Here is a 22122-nt window from a genome sequence, read left to right as displayed (position 1 = left end):
GCATCTAGACTCCAGAAAACAAGATGTCTCTGGAATTCTGTATCATGGACCAATACTTCAGAGAAAGGCCCCATCCTGCACCCATCATCTGTGTGGCCGCCAGAGGAAGGAGTGATTAAGTGCTGGCTCTAAGGACTAACCACAGAGCACTGTGCCTCACCCAAATACTCATTTTTAAAAATTAATGAGATTTCACATTTAAAAAAATCAGTATTTTTAGCTTGTCATGAAAAAATGGGAAGATCTGGTAATTTCTTAAGTTCTTACATGCCAAAAACCTGTTCTAGCTGAGAGGCAGCTTTGTACTTTTGTGCTTCAGATGGGGCATATATTTCCAAATCAGCATAGTCTTCACCCGACTCTTGCCTTCACCTGCTCCCTGCAGGCATTCCAGTTCACGACCCAGGCTTTAGCTGAAAGGGGGAACAGCAGAAGGAAGACGTGCTTCAGAAATGAATGAATGATTCAGATTTCAGCTCTACAAGTGGCCAATTTCTTAGGTAAACTTTCAGAATTTTATCTACTTCATATTTGAAATACCAGGATATAAAGAATTTCACTGTCATGAGAAAACATAAACATGAGTTTAAAAAAAAGAACATAAACATGAGTTTTAAAACACAAAGATGATCTTGTTTGGAGGAAGACAATAAAAGAAAGCCTATATTTAAATTTTATTTCATTTTATAGTTTCCAGAAGCCAAACAAAACAAATATGTTCATTATGCTAAAAGGAAATAAATATCTATTTTTCAAGTTTTGAGGTGAAGTACATGCTAACTAGAAACCTAATGTCTTCTCTTGGAAGGGGAAAAAAACCAGAAATGTCATTTCCTTTTCTAAACCTTCATGAGATGAAAGGAAATCCATAACACTTGCTTTACTTACAGTAACTTTTTATCCAAAAGCCCGAGAGTCCTGTATAGTAGTGATCTTAGATCAAAAAAGTATATTTTATTGTTAGTTTCTCTGCCTCTCCATGCTTTGATTTTTTTCAAGTGGCAGCTGTCTTGAATTTGCTCTTGCATATATTTCTTAACTTAATGCTAAGTGAAATCAGATGAGCAAATAAAATCAAGTCACTGTAAAAAGATCTCAAAGTCTGCACAAGTCCTTAAACCTAGTTGTAGACCCTACTTTGATTTCCTAAAGTCTAACACAAAGCAAAGAATCTTACTGTACTATACATTTTTATTTTCTTTTATTTACTCTGGGGTTCATACAGATCTAAATATATGTAATTCCAATGGTAATTGGAATGAAAGCCACTATTTATAAATCTTTTCTTGACAATATACTTAAAATAGATTTTTTAAGTCTTACTGACTACAATGTTGTCTGTTTTACCATATAAAATTCTTTTAAATATGAATTTCAATTATGTGAACAGAAGGAGTAAACGCTCCATTTGTTCACACAGTTGTCACTATTCTCTATTTTGCATTAGTTTTGTGTCTATCACCTAAGCTACCTTGCTGTCCCCAAAAGCATGTGAGTTTCTGACCCTTGAATTATCAATGAATGGACTAATGTAATGTTCGCTACAAGTAAACTAGAGCTGGATCCAGAAAGAGCAAAAACTGTTCTATAACCTTTACTTTTTTTTTTTAAGAAGGCTCCATGCCCAACATGAGGCTTGAACTCATGACCCTAAGATTGAAAGTCACATGCTCTACCATCTGAGCCAGCCAGGTGTCCCTATAATCTTTACTTTAATAAGAAATTCATGGATCTCAAGAAAAAGACCGTGTCAGGTTGTTACTGACACACGCCCATGCTGAGATGATGTTTTAGGAGAAGTTAGAGAGATGGCTTGGAGACAGAGTTCCCCAGCATGAGCAGGTATGTGTCAGAATCACCTAGAGAACCTGTTAAAACACCATGGCTGGACGCCACCCCCAAAGTTTCTGATCGAGTAACCCTGGAGTCCAAGTATGTGCATTTCTAACAGGTTTCCAAGTGATGCTATTTGTCCAGCGACCAAATTTTGAGAACTACTGGAGTAAGAAATACCCAGAGATTTGAAATAGTTTTAAGAGGAAGGAAACTTCTCTATCAAATTTATTTTTCAAGCTACACACACACCTATACCTACATGGACTTTATTTTCTTTACTAAATGGTTAAAATTCCTTCAGATAGAACTTAGTGGGATCAATAACAATAGCAGTGAATTACTGGAAAGCAATAAATAAGATCTGGAAGGATGTAGGAAGACGGGTTGGAAAGCTAGTTTGAGGGGGTGGGCTTTATAAATACAGAGTGCATTGACTTGAGAGAAACCAATCTCTATCTTGACGACACCAAAACCTCTTTGGATTCCTGGGTGGGAGTCATCACTAAAATGTCATTGATTTATTTTTTCTCATTTCTCTAGATTGAATTTATGTAGATGTGGTTTTGGATGCTCATTTGCAAAGATGACTCATACCACACAGGTCTTTGGTCTGGTTGTTAAAAAAACATCTTTATCAATTTGCTAGAAAAGAAGCCAAATCTCTGTTATGATCTTTTATCAAACAATGGATGGGCCAGACATTAAAAAAAAAAGCGCAACACATCAAGTAGTCTTGTCAGAAATCAGTCTAATTAACTGCAACATGATTGATGATTACTGAGCCTTTAACTTTTCATTGTTCTTCAAGTCCTTCTACAGATAGTCACCAACGCATGCACCACTGATCTCAAGGGCAGAGGAATTCCAACAGTCTTTCCAGGGCGGAATATTGAGTTAGACTTCTCGTCACTATTTTCTTAGGCTAAGATGAGTAATCAGAAGGGCACAATGCTTTCACTACCTGGGATAGGGCCTTCTCCTAAAAAAAGAAATTCCTGTTGATAACTGTTAGGCAAAATGATTCCAGGCAATGAATTTCAAATGCTTCTGGGTAGCTCAATTTCTTAATGTGACATCAAAGAGAAGTCAGATATGATTTGAAAATGTAACACTGCGCTCTGCCCTACACTTGACCCTGGTCTGCTTTCTTCACGATAATGCATCACAAAGCCTTGCTCTCTGCTTGGACTCTACTTGGCTTCTCTTACCTGACATGCTTACACACCACACCACTTTCCTTCTCAGAAGTTTTCCTTGTCACCATCTGTAGATAAGTTACTAAGAATAATGAGCTGTTGTTGCTGCTATTGTCTTTAAACCTCTTTGGATTCCTGGGTGGGAGTCATCACTAAAATGTCATTGATTTATTTTTTCTCATTTCTCTAGATTGAATTTATGTAGATGTGGATTTTTAAAAAAGCCTTCTAAAGGATTACTTTATTAAGTTTTTAAATTTTAATTCCAGTATAATTAGCAGAGTTATATTAGTTTCAGTTATACAGTATAGTGATTCAGTACTTCCATACATCACCTGGTGCTCATCACAAGTGCCCTCCTTAATCCCATTCACCTGTTTAACCCATTCCCCCCCCACCCATCTCCCCTCTGGTAACCATCCGTTTGTTCTCTAGAGTTAAGAGTCTGGTTAAGAGTCTGTTTCTTGGTTTATCTCTTTTTTTCTTTGTTCATTTGTTTTGTTTCTTAAATTCCACATATGAGTGAAATCATATGGTATTTGTCTTTCTCTGACTGACTTATTTTGCTTAGCTACATACTCTCTAGCTCCACGCATGTCGTTGCAAATGGCAAGATTTCATGCTTTTTTTGGCTGAATAATATTCCGTTTTCCTCTTCTTCATCCATTCATCTATCAAAGGACACAGGCTACTTCCATATCTTGGCTATTGTAAATAATGCTGCAGTAAACACACAAGTGCATGTATCCCTTTGAATTAGTGTTTTGGTATTCTTTGGGTAAATGCCCAGTAGTGTGATTGCTGGATCATCTGTTAGTTTTATTTTTAACTTTTTGAGGAAACTCCGTATTGTTTTCCAGAGTGGCTACACCAATTTCTTTCCTCATTGTTTCAGAGTCCATCTCTTTCACCTCTTTCGTTTATTCCTTGGTATTTTATTATTTTTTTGGTGCATAAAGGATTATTTTTGTGGGTGTTCTGCATCATATGTAAGTCCCAGAACTGTGAAGAGAAGTCTCTAAACTTGAAAAATTGTAAATCATCACATTCTAGAGACATGCACCAGACAACCAGACAATCAGACTTTCAGAGCTCCCACATGATCTTCACTGTATATCACCTTCAGTGTATACCACTATCCAGGTTGGTAGGAAAATGAATACATCAACTTCAGCCTTAGTGAAGAAGAAGGGGGAGATGGGGAGACTCTTGAGCATCTCACAACAAGCACAGCTGTTCAGTGCTTTAACTACATGAAGATAGAGGCTAATGGGATATAAAAATATAAGCAATATAGATACATGCCACACCATAAATAAGACCAAGTCATTTACTGTAGTAGGTCAATGCTCTCTCCCTTTCTATCAATCTTAAATACACACACTGTGAGTTGGCATCTGTTACCAGCAGAAAGACTATACAACAGCCCTGGGTCAAGTTCTGCTTGAGCTGGTGACCAGCTGTGAGACTTTGAGCAAATTTGCCTTCATAAATCTCATTTCACACATCTGGATACACCTACCTTTCATGAGAATTAAGTGAAAAAATGTATAAGAAAGCACTTTTACAACCATAATGTGTAAACTATTTTGTAAACACATTGAAATGATTTGAGATTGATACCGCTAAATTGCTGATAGCGGTTCCCTCTGAGGAAGTGAGCAGCACTGAAGGTAGGTGAAGGGAATCTGAACTTTTTACTTTCTTCTGTATTGTTTGAGGTTTTCGGGGAGAAGAGGTCATTTATCACAGATGTCTCTTTTAATGATAGTCTTCTTCATGTGTTACTGTTATTAGAACGATGCAAGCATCTAAAAACCCTTGACATCTAGGAATTACAGGTTTAGTTGCAAGCACCCGTGTGATTATTGCTACAGCATGTATAACATGAAAACTCCCAGCTCACTCTCTCCATCTGCAGATATAGAGAAAGCTTTAAAGTTCCCTGTCCCTTTGGCTCACATTGAGCCAAATTTAAAGTCTAGAAGTAGGCAGTTACATAAATTTAGGTGTTGGGAAAGGGGGTGGAGCATGTAGGGCCAAGAGTAGTTCTTTTCCAGAACAGAATGTGCAAAGTTGGCTTAGAGCTAGAAATGAAAGTAGGCAGCTCAGATATATCTGGTTAAGGACCTTAAGTTCTATGGTACAAAGATCCCTTTATGTCAAGGGACTGACAACAGAAACCTAAGAACCTGACATTACATAGAAAGGGACTGACCTAATAGAAAACTGAAGGAGATGACAGAGGTCAGGCCATGGGACTTAAATGTGGAGACCAAAAGGCATGAAAATAAAATGTTGCCTAGAAGAAACAAATGTAGTTGTCAAGTCTTTAAATACAGGTTGGAGATTTCCTTCCTCTGAAATTTGGTGCATCTTATAGTATAGTTCAAAAAGAATCTTGTAATTTGGTGATCATAAAGTATAGTTGAAAATAATTTGTAATTTGAAATCAGAAGATAAGGGTTCAAGTATTGGCTGTAGTGGTCACTAGCTATATAATCATGAATGAGTCTCAACATCTCTGTACTCCAGTTTGCTTATCTTCAGCATGGAGTTGATGATAATTTCTACTTCACAGAGCTGTGGAGTGGAATAAATAAGAATGTATGTAAGCTGTAATGAGGAAAATTGTGATATTAATAATGACAAAAAAATCTCTTATATTACTGAGCATGTAGTAAGTGCTAGACACTGTGCTAAGAGCTTCACACTCTTGATATATCTCATGAGGCTGTTTGGTTAAAGGTAACATTCAGGCATTCATTCATTTCTTCATTTATTTGCTTGATATACATCCATTGGACATCCTCCTGTCCTGTCTAGTGAATCCTACACTGTGACACATCCTACGTTGAAAGTTTATTACACTTTTCATGGTGAACATTTTGTAATCAATATAAATGTCGAATCACTATGTTGCACACCTGAACTAATATAATATTATATGACAACTATACATCAATTTTAAAAAGAGAGCTTACCTCTTAGTGGGGGATACAAAGGGGAAAAGGCCTCAATTAGGAAGAACAAAGAACCCTATTTGCGCGCATGCGTGTGTGTGTGTGTGTGTGTGTGTGTGTGTGTGTGTGTGTGTGTTTGAAGGTATGGGTAGTCAGATAAACTCTTACCGAGATGGTAATGTCTAAAAACACTGAATGCTAAAGTAATGCTCTTTAAACAGTTGACCAATCCACTAGTTTTAAAATCATTTTGGTGGGTTGAGACCAGTATTTTGTTTTAAATTATCACTGAGCCTACTTATTTGTGGCAGAAGACTCTGAGAATCCAGATATGTTGCTTGAGGGGCAGTGAAATCCAAACGGCTCTCAGCATGTTTGGCATCCTGACGTGGCAGATAAACTAGAGTCTGTTTGCATAACCCTGAGGAGACCCCTGGGCGAACTCCTCTTTGTTGAAGAAGAAGCCAGGCTTGAGGAACTTGACACAGTGATTGTGAGTTCAGGAAGGCAGGTGCCACTGGAGTCTATCTGGCCCTGCCCTAGGTCAATGCCTGGGTCCTAGTGAGCGAGAGGATAGGCTGAAAATAAAAACTAAAAGAACTAGTTAATTAAGCTCTGAGGCATGTTGTGACATAGGCAGCCCTGCTTTAGAACCCCACAAACAGCACCTTGCCCACAGACCAGCATATACAGATCCAGTGAGGGCTGCCATGGGAGAGATTGGTCATGTGGGGAGCCCATAGTGCCTGCAAGAGACTGCTGGTCCTGCAGAGGAGAAGTGGTGACTAGAGCAGCAGACATACGCATAAGCCCATGTGAGACCCTCCTCGTGTCCTCACCGGGAGGGCGCAAGAGCCAAGGAAGTTGGAATTACTGATGGCAAGGTGATCTCATTACTCCGCGCAGGCTACTGAGACCAGAAAGAAAGTGCTGATTACATACAGCAGGGGAATAGGAAGCGAGGGAGAAAGAATATCAAATAAAAAGACAAGAGCAGAAAGCAAAGGGAAAAACAAAATCGGATGAATCTGACCAGATGCTTGAGGAGGTGATCGTACTCTGATTCCAAAGCAATCTCTCCACCTATTGTCAACAAGCTCCAAAGCAAGTTTCTAGCTTTAGCAAGATAAATAAAGACTATGCCCAATGTCTATAACATCTTGATGAGATCGTCATGTGTACTAGACGAAGGGATTGCATTTTCTAAATCTGAACGCATCCTATCTTGAGTAGACCTTCACATGATAGAGATGGGAGAAAACAAATAAGGCACCAGTTAGCGGCCTTGAGTGCATCCATATGCAAACCACTTAAAAGTCCGTTTCCATTTACTCTCCACTTCTGGACCAGTTTTACAGAGCAGGTAACCTATAACTCAAAACAATTTCTCCACGACCCTGTTTCATTCAGCATCAAGATTCTAATCAATATCCTATTTCCTTTAACATTCATGGGCATAAGCTCTAAAAATAACTGTTATCAGATATATATTTGTGTCATTTGGAATTGTGAATTTATAAGGGCATGTATGCCCAGCCCAAGGAAATTACTGAAAACGGCCTTAAATCTCAGATAATGGCCAGACTCTAAAGCCCTGGAATATTTCTATCCTTCTCAAAAAAGCCATCACTCTGTACCCACTTACGATTCGTTCAGATGATTTATAAGAAATTGCATACCCATCTCACTTTGCAAAACAAGAAATCACTTTCAAAGAAGAACGGAACAAAGGTAAAACATTCAGCTATCTCATTCTCTGGGAAATTACCAACTCAAAATATTATTCTTCTGCTTTTGGTGTTCTTTTCTTTCCTCTAAAGGAATCTTAGGCTAACGTATATTTATGTTTTAAGTGGACCTACTCTGCTTGTCCAAAAAAGAAGAGAAAAGAAAGAAAAAGGGGAAGGGGGTGTCTGAGAAACTGCAATTGGCAAAAATGAAGGATAGTAAATAAAACAAATAAGAAATAAATATAATAAATAGTAAAACTAGGAAATAATTTCCTCAGGAAAAAGGAGAGATTAAGGTTTATTTTATTACAAGATCGATAGATGGATATTACTTCAAAATGTTATATCTGTGCACAGGGATCTCTCCTCCAGGATTTATCCTTGGAATATTCTCAGCTCTACCAGGCTTCGTAGAGGAGTTTCCTCAGACGTTTTTTTTTTTTTTTTCAGTTCACAAATTTTTTATTGTTATGTTAATCCCCATACATTATATCATTAGTTTTAGATAATTCCTCAGACGTTTTAAAACTCCATGGAATTTATCACTTTTCCCAGACACAGAGGGTAATAAACAGCTTTCTTTAAAGGTTTTTATATTTTATGTCCTAATAGGTATTAGGAAAGCAGTATTTCTCAGCTTTGACATCAGTACAGGTCTTGGGGCCGAGGGGAGGCATAGAGTGTGGGTGCAGTGATTGATGTAAGGCTGAGCATTCACGCCATCAACAGTATTAAGGAACACTTAACTCATTATGCTCTTCTTCTCAAGTAATTATATCTGTACTATGATACACTGTGAACTGAAGACTTTAGAAATTTAAAAAGATTTAAGATTCCATACCTTGTAAAATTTATATGCAATCACCTACTTGAACCTATTATAGATCACTAGTAACTTTTTTGAGAATTCTAATCCAGCTTAAATTGCTTCAATAACATCTTTAAAGTTCAAACTTAGAACATCAACACTGTGTATTCATGAATATTGTAGGGGGAAATAATTACCCATTTGATGCATATTTATTAGTTGTCTATTTTGAACTATAGTCTATAAGTCAGAAAGATAAGAAATGGATTTACCCATAAAGGACTTAAATTTAATACAGAAAATAAAATTCACATATATGAAAATATTAGTGGAAAAACAATATGTCTCATTATAATTCATGTAATTAAAAAATATAATGTAAAATTATATGATAAAGTGCTAATTTTTTGCTGCAGCAATAAACAGAAAACTTACCAATATAAGCTATCATAGATCAGTGGCTATAGGTTATCAGGGAGTAATGCCTACATACACAAGTATGTTATAGGTGTGTTTTCCAAACTTCCGTGATAATACAAATCACCTGGAGAATTGATTTTTTTAATAGGCCTTCTCCAGACCTACTGAAATGAGCTCTTAGAGAAGAAGCTTAAAGAAACAAGACAGAGGATCATAGGGGAAGGGAGGGAAAAATGAAACAAGATGAAACCAGAAAGGGAGACAAACCATAAGAGACTCTTAATCTCAGGAAACAAACTGAGGGTTGCTGGAGTGGTGGGGGGTGGGAGGGATGGGGTGGCTGGGTGATAGACATTGGGGAGGGTATGTGCTATGGTGAGCGCTGTGAATTGTGTAAGACTGATGAATTACAGACCTGTACCCCTGAAATAAATAATACATTATGTGTTAATAAAAAAAAAAAGAATCTGTATTTTTAACAAATGACTCCAACTACTCAGATCAGGTTGCTTTAGAAAACACTGCAGTCCTCACAACAATCCCATGAGAATATTATTATCCCTCTCTATAGTTGAGAAAACTAAGGTTAGAGAGATTAATTAACTATTCAAAGGACTCCCAAGTTAGAATAAAACAATCTGACTTCCAAAACTTTTGTTCTCTTTACTGCACTAAGCTTTCTTTGTTCTCTGAGAAAATGATCAGGTTGGATGTGGAAACATGGAAATAAAATACTGATAATTATAGAAAAATTCATTTAAATTGCTGCTTAAAAACATTACCTTCTGTGTTAAAGTGCTGGAGAAAAGAATATGGAACCCTTGAAAATAAGAAAGTTCATACTGATCTAGCCCCTCCATTTTACACAAAGGCAGCATGCCTAGCTCGGTACCTGGCTTTTTTCACTTAACACTCTGACCTGGAGATGACATCACATCAGTATATAGAGACCCCCTTCATTCCTTTTCACAGCGGCCCAAGTAGCACATTACGTAGGGGGAACTCAGTTTATTCAGTCTCCTATTAATGGGCACTTGGCTTGTTTCCAGGCTTTTGCTATAATACATTATGCCTTAATGAATAGGCCTGTAAATGTGCCATTTTGCACTTTTACCAATGTGTATCTGTGGAAATGGCAATATTCTGAGAAGAGGGATAGCTGGGTCAGAAGTTAAATACATATTTAATTCTGATAGATACTGACTGTCAAACACCCCTAAAGATGCTGCACCATTTTTAATTTCTAAAGACAGTATATGAGCATGCTTTATTCCCCACAGCCTTACCAACATATATATTATCAAACATCTTTCTTTTTTCCCAGCTGAGAGGTGAGCAATTGTTCTCCAGTGCAGCTTTAGTTACAGTTCTTTTATTATGAGCAAGAGGTGGAGGGCAAGTTTATATTTACATCTTGTTTTCTGTGAACTCTCTCTTCTTATCTCTAACTAGTTTTTTTCTATAGTTTTTTTTGGGGGGGCGGATAGCCTAAAAAAATTTTAATGTAATTTAATTTACCAAACTTCTCCCTATTGGTTATGCATTTTCAGTCATAGTTTGGAACTTTTTCCTACCCCCAGGTTTCTTACAGTTTTTATTTGTAGATGGAATCTTTAAAAGTTCTGGAAGAGATTCTTATGCACACCAAAATACCAGTTTACAAATCCAAGTTTATAAAGTGATGTCAAACATTGTAGTTATTTACATGAGAAACATTTAATCATCTGTCATGTTGGTGCTTTTCTTAATTCTTCTAAATGATGTCACTCTGAAGTCTTCTTGTCTGCATGATAAAACGTTCTGTTAGTAAAACAGAAAAGATTATTTCTGGAGTAATGTAGGGTCTTTCTGAATAAACATATTCAATTATTGAAAACTTTACCTTTCTAAGAGAAGACAACATAAACCATTATGATACAGCCCACAATCCAGCCAATCAAGAGAAGAATAGGGACCAGAAGGCGGGGTGATGCAGACTCTGCTTAAAAATAAAAGAAAGCAGATTAGGTAGGTCATTTTGGTATCGTATCTTCTGAATCAAGAGAATAAAAGGAATCTGATAATATCAAGAGAAAAAAATACACTCTCACGTCATTCCGAGACATGATTATTATCTTCTGTTCTACAAAGGGTACATGGGAATCAGCTGGCTATTTGGAACAGAAGACCTGTGTTCAAACCATAGGTCCTCCTTTTACAGTTATGTGACCTTGAGCCATTCTGAGCTTGGACTTCCCTATTTGTAGAGATAATGAAACTTGTGATCTTACCTCCCTGAGTTGTGGTGAGGATCACATATTATTGTGTTTGTGTGTGCTTAGTGTATACAAAACACATTCCTGCATTTGTTCAACAACACAGACAGCGGCTGTCTACACAGAAACAATCGAAAATGACTCTTGAGGCAATTCCTCCTAAACTAAATAATCATAACATAGGGAAAGGTGTTGAAAATTGTTCTTAGTCTTGATAGCTGACTTTAATCATCAGTATCATAGGAAAAGAAAAGCATATACCTTATATGATCATTCTCAACTAGAGAAAAGAGATTCTTTTTTGTTAACATGCTCAATAGAGCAACTAACCCTGATCCCAACACACATAGAAGACATGAGGACAGCGACCCCTCCTGTGTCTTCTATTTGTACCCTTACCTGAAAAAAAGCAATTTATAAAATTATCATTTTTTTAATATTCATTGCACACACACACATCACACAAAAAAGGTAAAGAAGAGCACAGATAGACATCATATAGAATTAATGTCTCCATGTTAAGGACTCAGGTATATTCTTAACTGAAAAGCACAATTAGGTTGTACGCCATCAGCTAACCAAGAGGATGCATATTCTTAGCAATTGTGTGCCTATTACAATTTCCATCGCTTTAAAATGTAAAGTTTTTGGGCGCCTGGGTGGCTCAGATGGTTAAGCGTCTGCCTTCGGCTCAGGTCATGATCTCAGGGTCCTGGGATCGAGTCCCGCATCGGGCTCCCTGCTCCTTGGGAGCCTGCTTCTCCCTCTGCCTTTCTCTCTCGCTCTGTTTCTCATGAATAAATTAAAAAAAAAAAATCAAAAAATAAAATAAAATGTGAAGTGTTTTTTAAGTGCTATTAAAACAAAACCATCAGGAAAAGAGACACCTCTAAAATTAGGAGGCACTCTTATAAAAGCAAACTTTGGGCAGTTAAAATGAATTTTAATAGTTTAAATCTATGCTTCCAAAATGGTGGAATCTCTCTTAACTCTTGTAAATTCAACGGGTTTTCCTTGCTTCTGCATCTCGCTGTGACCTTGAACAAAGCATTAACCACTAAATGGAAAAATCTTTCTCTACCTGCCATGTGGTATTGCTCTAAGGATGAAATGAACATTATGATATGCCCTTTACTCACATTTGGATGAAAGACTTTTTATGGATTAAGGTGTCATTATAATGGAAGTATGTAGCAGTAATTTTTTGAACTGTTCATATATATGATTTAGTATTTTTCCCAATTTCAAAGAACTTAAAAATTAATACCAACATTTTAATGGAGCATTTATAAATGTCTTATACATGCATATTTTAATACAATTCTAAAATTTACATATAATAAAGCCCTAAAAGTATATATCTCATTATTTATTACTCTTTGTAACACAATACAAATGACTGTGCATTTTTTTCTTTTTTTCTTTTTTTTCTTAGAGAGAGAGAGAGAGCGGGGAGGGAGCAGAGGGAGAAGGAGAGAAAGAACCCTAAGCAGGGTCCAAGCCCAGTGCTGAGTGGATGTGGGGCTCAAGTAGAGGCTCCACAGGGGGCTCCACCTGGGGCTCCACCCGGGCTTCAATCTCACAACCCTGAGATCAGGACCTGAGAGGACACCAAGAGTCTGACGCTTAACCAACTGAGCCACCCAGGTGCCCCAATAGACCGTGCATTTTTACACTCAAAGTATACCTGCATTTGTGTTCTTTTAACACGAATATTTTAAGTTTTATCATAATCTGTAGCATCATTTTGAAATAGGAATATATGGGGCCCCTGAGTGGTTCAATTGTTTAAGTGTCCAAATCTTGGTGTCCGCTCAGGTCAGGATCTCAGGGTTGTGAGATTGAGCCCCACTTTGGGCTCCACGCCCAGTGTGGAGTCTGCTTGAGAGTCTTTCCCCTCCCTCTCCTGGCCCCTCTATTCCTTCCCCTGCTTTCTCTCTCTCTCTCTCTCTCCCTCAAATAAATAAATAAATAAATAAATAAATAAATAAATAAATAAAATCTTAAAAAAGAAACAGGAACATATAAGAACACAACATACTTTGCATAGGTCAACAACATTACAGTGCAAACAAACACAAAACCTCTTTTTAAATATGAAGAGTTATTTCAAAATGTTTCTCTCTGTTCAATCCTGAGCATGCCCAGATGGTTATACCTGGAAGTATCCTTAAGGGCACCATGTTCTGAAACAAAACTGTCTGTGTTCAGAGCCTGGAACCACGACTTTCTAGAATGTGATCACAGGCAAGTGACTATACTTGACTATGCTTCAGTTTCCTTATCTGTAAAATGGAAATGATGATAATACTGTATATCTCCTGGGATTATTGTCTAAATTAAAAGTAACAGTTCCTGGAGGTATTTAAAAAGTGTTTCTTGGATACAATATATATTCAGCTCCTTTTGTCATATTAGACTCAATCATTTTTCTTAAATATAATACACATTTTAAAAGAAGAAAAAAAGAAATTTAGATATGAAGTATATTAGCGATGACTAACACCTTTTTATTTATTTCATTTTAGAGGCAGAAAACAGGTCCAGAGAGGTAGAGGGACTTCCCCTAACTCACATGGCTGTTTAGTAGCAGACCTGACAAAGAAATCAGATGTCCTTCATTCTGGTCCAGCATACCACAATACCTCCAGTGTAGAATAACCCTGGAGGATAATGGACTTCTAACTCATATTTTGAAAAAAACATGAACAAATTAAGCTTTTTTGTTTGGTCCTTTTAAAAGCATATATAACATATAGACATGGTCCATAAATTGTATATCTGATGCATTTTTTTTAGCCATGCTAACTTATATGGTTAATGCCCCATTAGCAGTGATACCACATTCTTCAGAATAACTGAGAATTATGAAATACTGAGGAATGTAAAATAAACCAGGGAGCTTGGACCTTTATTTTGCCAAGAGGGTCTGATGCCTTAAATCTTACCTTTTTCAGCCATTCTTCCTGTTGCTGGGTGGGTTGGTCAGGGCCACGCTCACCTCTTTGTTGGTGTCATCCAGTGTCTCTTTGAACTTTAAATAGAGAGATATCTGAAGAGTGTGGCAGCTGCCCCTCTCCTGACTGCCAGTTGTCTGCAGAGTGATGTAAGATGTTGGAGAACAGCGCTCCTCTGGCTCTTCTTTATCCTCTTATTACGGAAGAAACTAGGGGCTACGTGCGCTAAACAATTCAATAAGCTGAGCTATCCTGAACCAGAGATGGGCAGATTTTTAATTCAGCCAGTGCCTGCAGACGACATGGAGAAAATGTTTGAGGAATGGGGTGTACAGAAGAAAAAATGGCATTGCAATCAGGCAAGTTCTATCAAAGAGGGAGGGTGATCTATTGGGGGAAAAACACTCTGGAGTTGGAGAGACCTGGCTTCAAATTCCAACTCTATTTCTGTAATGAAGGCCAAGTTGCTTAACCTGGGCATTAGCCTCTTTAATTTTAAAATGAGGATAGTGCCCAGTAGAGGCGTCATAAAGATGAAATGAAAAAGCTGCGTGAAATACAGATGTTTATACATTATAGGATGCAAAAGATAAAATAAATTAAGTGGTGCCCCTTGCTCTGACCCATTCCAAAAACAGAACATTTTAATACAAATGTACTAGAAACTAAAACAATAAAAGGCTGGGGTATTGCCTAAAGTTTTCAGAGAGCAGTCATAAGCTTGTTTTTATTAGCAATGTATGAAAATAGGACATTCCATTTTTCAAAGTCCAACCTAATTTATATAACATGACCTAGACTGTGCTCTAGATTCTCACTGAAATAACTTTAATTTTTCGGTCTGGATGGAAAAGTTTTGCAAAATGACCCTGTGACCAACTGCCCAAAAAGTCCACCACGAGATGAAGGGTGTCCTCCTCTAAAAGACAAGACTTGCCTGATCAAATCCCTCTCCACAGAGCTCCAAGAGGGATTTTTCCCGGCAAATGGCCACATCTCATCCACTGATCAGAATCCACTGATGGTTCTCCATCTCCTAGAAAATAAAAATCTGAACTCCTCATTAAGATACCTAAAACACCTCATCTTCCTACTTTCCCATTTGCAGTGATGCCTCAGCCACATATCCCTTGTGGTATATGAATTCAGGATGCTACTACCCACATAGGCAAGGAGAACATTTGATTTTCTACCTCAAGTCATATACCTATAAATTAGACTGTGCAGCCAATAACCTGGTAAGTTTATTGCATGATCACACACTATGTTCATGTTATGTCATTTACTTTTTAAAAATATTTATTTGAGTGAGAGAGAGAGAGTGTGCATGCGCGCACAAGCAGGGGGAACGTCAGGCAGAGGGAGAGGAAGTCAGGACCCTGGGATTATGACCTGAACCGAAGGCAGACACAACCGACTGGGCCACCCAGGTGCCCTGTTATGTCATTTAAACCAAGTTGCCATCTCTCTCTTTTTCTATATACAATTTAATATTTTTTAAAAATGTCTGGCTCTACCAGATAAGAAGAGAGACTATGTTCTATGTAACAAAATCTCTGCTGAAGTCCCGTATTTTTTTCCAATACTAAATAATTATACATTTAAAAAAGGTTAATTGGGGCAATATAAACAGACTGCAGAAAAATGGTGATTGATTGATCTCACTTAAACACTGAATCTTTTAACTAAATAGATTCAAATGAATACCCTATCTTAAGATACACACACAAAAAAGATATTAAGAAGAAGTAGTGAGTTACCCTCCAAAGAACAAATATATATCTATACTAGTGTAAAACAATTTGCCTAGAGTGGCTGAAAATAGAATGTATGAAAATGTTTCTACATTACAATTATCTTAAGCTTTCTTTTTTGATATAAAATTGACTATTATTAACATTATTGTTACCAATTTGAATTTTGAGGAGGAATTACTTTATAACTCATTTATTTTCTTTGTTTTCTATAGAAAGTGAGAGAGAGAAAGGGAAAAAAAGAAGAAAAACGAATTCAATGAACATGAATTGCCCAGATCTCAGGAAAGGGTCCAATCTAGAATCTCATCTCTTTCGTATCCCTTTAGTAAACTATATATATATATATAATACTTATTCAGGAAAAATGTTTTATTCATTAATAGACTGAATTCACTTTGAACTCACAAATGCAAGGGCCTATATTTGAACATTTTCTAATCTTCCTCTTAGGGCATACCATTTAGGAACATTGTATACTTCTACTTTGCATACTTTCTTCAAGAGTTAGTTCTCAAATCCCTTATTACCAAAGTGACATTAGATTCTTCTAGGATACTTAAGCTAAAAGAGTCAAATATTTGGCTCTTTATTCAAGATCGATCAGAATTCTTCATTTTTCTCATGTTTTTTTAACTGTTACTGTATGAAATTATAGTAGATAAATCTGCACATGATAGATTAAATGGACAAATTCCTCTTAAGACATAAACTTACCCAAACTGACTCAAAAAGAAATAGAAAATTTGAATAGACTTATCATAAGTGAAAGCAGTTGAAGTCATAATCAAAAAATGTTTCAGGGGCACCTGGGTGGCTCAGTCAGTTAAGCATCTGCCTTCAGCTCAGGTCATGATCCTGGAGTCCTGGGATCAAGCCCTGCATTGGGTTCCCTGCTCTGCGGGGAGGCTGCTTCTCCCTCTCCCTCTCCCTCTGCCTGCTGCTCCCCCTGCTTGTGCTCACACTCTCTCTCCATCAAATAAATAAATAAAATCTTTAAAAAAAAAAGTTTCACAAAGGAAAGCTTTGGAACAGGAAGCCTCACTGGCGAATTCTACCAAACATTTAGAGTTAACACCAGTACTTCAAAAACTCTTTCCAAAAATAGAAGAGGAGGGAAGACTTCCCAACTCATTCTATGAGGCCAGTATTACCTCAAAACCAAAACCAAAGATACCAAAAAAAAAAAGACCAATCTTTCTAATGAATATAGGTGCAAAAATTCTCAACAATAAACTAACAAACCAAATCCAGCAAAATACAAAAAGAATTATATACCATGGCCAAGTGGGATTTAACCCAGGAATGAAAAGTCAGCACAACATTCAAATGCCAATTAATGTAACACACCATACTGATAAAATTTTAAAAAACCAAAAACCACATGACCATCTCAGTAGATGCAGAAAAAGCATTTGACAGAATCCAACACTGATTCAAGACAAAACACTCAACAAATTGGGAATAAAAGGGAACTTCCTCAACCTCATAAAGGGAATCTACAGAAAACTCACAGCTAGCATCATATTTAGTGGCAAAAGAGTGGATGCTTCCCCTCTAACATCATGAACAAAACAAGAATGTTTACTCCTACACGTTGACTCAATATTGTACTGGAGGTTGTAGCTAGGAAAATCAGGCAAGAAGATAACATAAAAGTCATCCATATTAGAAAAGAAGAATTAAGCTATCTTTATTTGCAATGTGACATGATCTCATATATATAAAAAAATCCTAAAGAACCCACTCCGCACACACACACAAAAAACCTACTAGAACAAATAATCTAATTTAGCCATGTTGCAAGATACAAGATCAACATGCAAAAATCAGTTGTATTTCTACACAGTAGCAATGAACAGTTTGAAAAATAAATTAAGAAAAAATGACATTTACAATAGCATCAAAAAGAAGAAAATACTTAGGAATAAATTTAATCAAAGATGTACAAGCCTTGTAACTAAAGACTAACAAAACATTGCTGAAGGAAATTAAAGATGGTCTAAATAAATGGAAAGACATTCTGTGTTCACAAATTGAAACACTTAATATTGTTAAAGAGGGCAATACTACTCAAAACAATCTACATATTCAGTGTATTCCTATCAAAATACTAATGGCCTTTGCAGAAATGGAAAATCTAATCTTAAAATTCATATGGACTTGTAAGGGACCCTGAAAAATCAGAACAATCTTGAAGAGGAAATACAAGGGATTTACACTTACTGATTTCAAAACATACTACAAACTACAGTAATTAAGAATGTGTGGTAAAAGCATAAGGACAGACATACGATGAAAGGGATAGAATTGGGCATCCAGAAATAAATCCATACACTTACAGTCAATTGATTTTCAACAGGGGTGCCCAAGAATAGTCTTTTCAACAAATGGTGCTGGGACAACTGGTTTTCCACATGCAAAAGAATGAAAGTGAACCCCTACCTCACACCATATACAAAAATTAAGTCAAAATGAATCAAAGACTAAATGTAAGAGCTAAAACTATAAATCAAAAGAAATCATAGGGGTAAACCAGGCAACTGTTTCATAGATATAACACATAAAGTACAAGCATTCAAAAAAATAGATGAAGTGGCCTTCTTCAAAATTTAAAACTTTTGTACATCAAAGAATACCATCAAGAAAGGAAAAAGATAATCTATGGAACGGGAAAAAATATTTGCAAATCATATATCTGACAATGGCTTAGTATCCAGAACATATTTTAACAAAACCTCTTATAACTCAACAATAAAAAGACAAATAACCCAATTTATTTATTTATTTTTTTTTAAGATTTTATTTATTTATTCATGAGAGACAGAGAGAGAGAGAGGCAGAGGGAGAAGCAGGCTCCCAAGGAGCAGAGAGCCCGATGCGGGACTCGATCCCAGGACCCTGGGATCATGACCTGAGCCGAAGGCAGACGCTTAACCATCTGAGCCACCCAGGCGCCCCCAAATAACCCAATTTAAAGATGGGCAAAGGATTTGAATAGATTTTTATCCAAAGGAGATGTACAAGTGGCCAACAAACACATGAAAATATACTCAAATCATTAGTCATTAGGGAAATGCAAATCAAAACCACAATGAGATACCACTTCACCCCGAATAAGATGACTAAAATAAAAAAAGATAGACAAAGGTATCATTCTGGCTGCTGTGATTGGGAGTAAGGGTAGAAGCAGAGAGACTTGTTAAGGGCTATTATAATGATACAGACAAGAAATGTTGGAGACTCAGATCAAGGTGGTGGTTAATTACTCACCAAGAAAGGGGACTATCAATGAGGGCAGAGAGTAGTGTGGTGCATTTACAATGGGTCTGACTAATATGGTTTTGATAGGTTGGGTGGCACGTTCCCATATTATGAACTTTTGTTGACCAGGTGACTGTGTGGAGAAATTTGTGTGTTCAAAGTCCAATTAAAAGGTTCAGCAATTGCAATAGAATGTATTAAGCAAGATTTATCCAATCCGAGGTACCCAAAATATGAAATGTAATTGAGATTAATGAATAAGAGGCAACAAAGGATTACAGACTACCTGATCTTCTTCCCTGGGACTCCTTGTGTGTCGTAGAAAAGGCACTATGAGAATGGAGGAGGGACTTGGGATCCTGTTTGAACACCAGCTCTGGCATTCGCTGTGTGAACTTCAAGTTACATGTACTATGAGTTTATTTCTTCATTTGGAAAATGAGAGAAATATCATGCAAGGTTGTTGCAGAATTATGGATATTATGTGCTCAGCACCAGCCTAACACATAGTAGTTCCCAGTACATGGTATTTGTTATCTTTAAACCATGATAAGCAGAGATGAAGAGAAATGAGAAACAACATGTACCAAGAACTAGATGTCCCCTGTATATGGACCCACATGTAGCCATAGTCATTCCTGAGGGTTGTCTTAGAGGAGCCGTATCCCTTACTCCTCAGGCCGCAGCATCATGGGGGTTGAAAGGAGACCATTTTTCAACTTCCTTTCATTCCACAGTGCACTTCCGATTTAGCTTCTGTCTGCATTTTTCCATTAAAACAACTTGTTCCTAAGATCTAATATCATGTGACTTTCATGGTGCTAAAGTCAACAGAAATTTTTCAGTCCTGCTCTTACTTGCTGATGACCTCTTGGTGTCACTTGACTCCAATTGGTGACTTTATCCTTCTTGAAATTCTTTCTTCTCTTGGCTTCCGTGGCATCACACTCGTCTGACTTTTCCCATTTTTTAAATTTTTTTTTTTTTTTGAAGTAGGCTCCATGCGCGGCCTGGAGCTTGAACTCCCCACCCTGAGATCAAGATCTCAGCTAAGATCAAGAGTGGGTGGCTTAACCCACGGAGCCATTCAGGCACCCCTGACATTTCCCATTTTTAACTGTTTATTCTTAGTCTTGTGGGTTTATCCTCATCTTCCTAAACATTAAATATGTGTTCCTTGATAAATCTATCAGAACAGAGCTTTCATGATATGAGAAGATGATGTGGAGAGAGCAAGCAAGTGAAATCACTAAGTCATGTGCATTTCCAGAGCCCTGAGAGTTCCTTCCAGGGCCAGCTTCTTGGCGGGCAACCTGTCCAGTCAGTTAGGACTCCATGCTAAGGAGGCCCCCGTGCTTGGTTTAATGCTCTGATGTCAGTGTCTTGAAATTCTTAACAATGTCATCTTTGAATTTGGGTTTCATCAGAGTCGACGGGACAACGGAGCATGCGCACGAGCAGAGGCGAGACCCAGGAGACAGTATGTGTGCGCTGTAGTTGTCCCGGCTCCCGGCGCTGCAACAGCATCCACATAGCAGCGGACCCTGCGGGCAGGCAGCAGCCTGGGACAGTCCAGAGCCTCGGGGATCGGGGAGCGCGGCCAGGCTGGGACCTGGGCAGAATGAGGTTGTGAGGGCAGCAGGCATGCATCGAAAAGTAAAGTGACTTTTCTAACTTCAGAGTCAGCCTCTTGACTCCCAACCTCTCACCTCCCTGCTGCTTTCCTGGTCTCCATGACCTCATCCTGGTGACCTGACATGTTCAGTGATTTTATATGACTCGTGACATGGTGTGTTCAGTGATCATATGTGAAAGCCCCTTATTAACCTACTTTAAAGTGTAAAAGAAGTTAAGGAAAAAGGTTGATAGAAGGATATCCAAATAATGAGCATTTATGAATCCATTTCTTACCCCAAGACATATCCCCTAAACTTCAAGCCATTGCCACCAGTACCCCGACCTTGCAAAGCAGTCTATGGAATATGCTTTCAGCCTGAATCTTTCTATTTCTTGAATGTTTTAATATAGATAAAGACAGAGGTAAAAATAAAGTGCCATGTCAGGGTCATTCTTAGTATAGTACTCCTGTTCTTGGAGTCGGTGGCCTCAGCGGACTCCACTAACACAGAAACAAAAGGTTCTATTACTTCGGATTGATGTTACTGGCCAAGTTGGATGGTTTCAGCATCCAGAGAATCTTTGTGTTTCAGAGATGTATTGGCTGTAAGAGGGAATTATCTGCACAGATCTGATGGAGTCCAACATTCTTAAAAAAAAAAAAAACTAATTGCTGAGTCATAACAAAGGGTTGAATACACAGATGGTACAGTCATAGTGATAGAGATTTGAATCTCTGCTCTGCGAATATTTGTGGGATCTGGGGCAGGTGACTGTCAGAAAAATTCTCCAGACTTGGAAGTAAGGCAGACAGGTGGGGACAGGTCCTTTCAGTATCATATAGGGACAAAGGTCATTCAGGGGTTGTTAAGCCCTGTGCTTTGTTCATCTCATTTTTACTATTGGTTAAAGCTCCCATCCTTAGGGAATTTACTTGCCAACTTGTAAATTTTTGTCCAGTAGAGATGTGAATGATTTCTGTCCAAAGGAGCAGATAACCCCATATCTCAACGGCCTGCTGAACATTAACCGGTTTTATATCTAGCTGAGCAATCTCATCCCAGCATTTGTTAAGTTACCGATAAACACACTCTTAATGCTCTTTGAAATGATCAAAACATCTTTTCCCCTCCTTAGTGAATAAATCAATAAAATATTTGATACAGGTCCTTTTTATATTTGTCTGAGGGTCCTGATTTTATCTTTTCGAAAATTATGCTTTAAGCCAACTTTACTCTCTTGGCCTCAGTTTCTTTACCTGTAAAACAGAGATAATAAGACCTACTGTATAGGGTTATCATGAGAATTAAGTAGCAAGGTAC

General features: G+C 37.6%; 1 protein-coding gene and 1 non-coding gene across 2 annotated transcripts; both read right to left on the bottom strand.

The window, feature by feature from the left end:
- Positions 1-1621: 1621 nt before the first annotated feature.
- TRNAE-UUC (transfer RNA glutamic acid (anticodon UUC)) lies at positions 1622-1694 on the bottom strand. Its single transcript has one exon. It is a non-coding gene; the product is annotated as a tRNA-Glu (tRNA).
- An 8911-nt stretch (positions 1695-10605) lies between these two features.
- STRIT1 (small transmembrane regulator of ion transport 1) lies at positions 10606-14302 on the bottom strand. Its single transcript, XM_036120605.2, has 3 exons — positions 14157-14302; positions 10836-10931; positions 10606-10736 (listed from the first exon to the last, which is right to left on the bottom strand). Exons 1-2 carry the CDS (start codon positions 14167-14169, stop codon positions 10840-10842), a joined length of 105 nt encoding a protein of 34 aa, XP_035976498.1. The 5' UTR covers positions 14170-14302; the 3' UTR covers positions 10606-10736; positions 10836-10839.
- Between the last annotated feature and the right edge of the window lie 7820 nt (positions 14303-22122).

This window comes from Halichoerus grypus, chromosome 1, assembly GCF_964656455.1.
Source record: "Halichoerus grypus chromosome 1, mHalGry1.hap1.1, whole genome shotgun sequence".
In the NCBI taxonomy this organism is placed as follows: domain Eukaryota; kingdom Metazoa; phylum Chordata; class Mammalia; order Carnivora; family Phocidae; genus Halichoerus; species Halichoerus grypus.
Note: the sequence above shows the minus strand (reverse complement) of the source record. Positions and strands in the feature narration are given on the sequence as shown.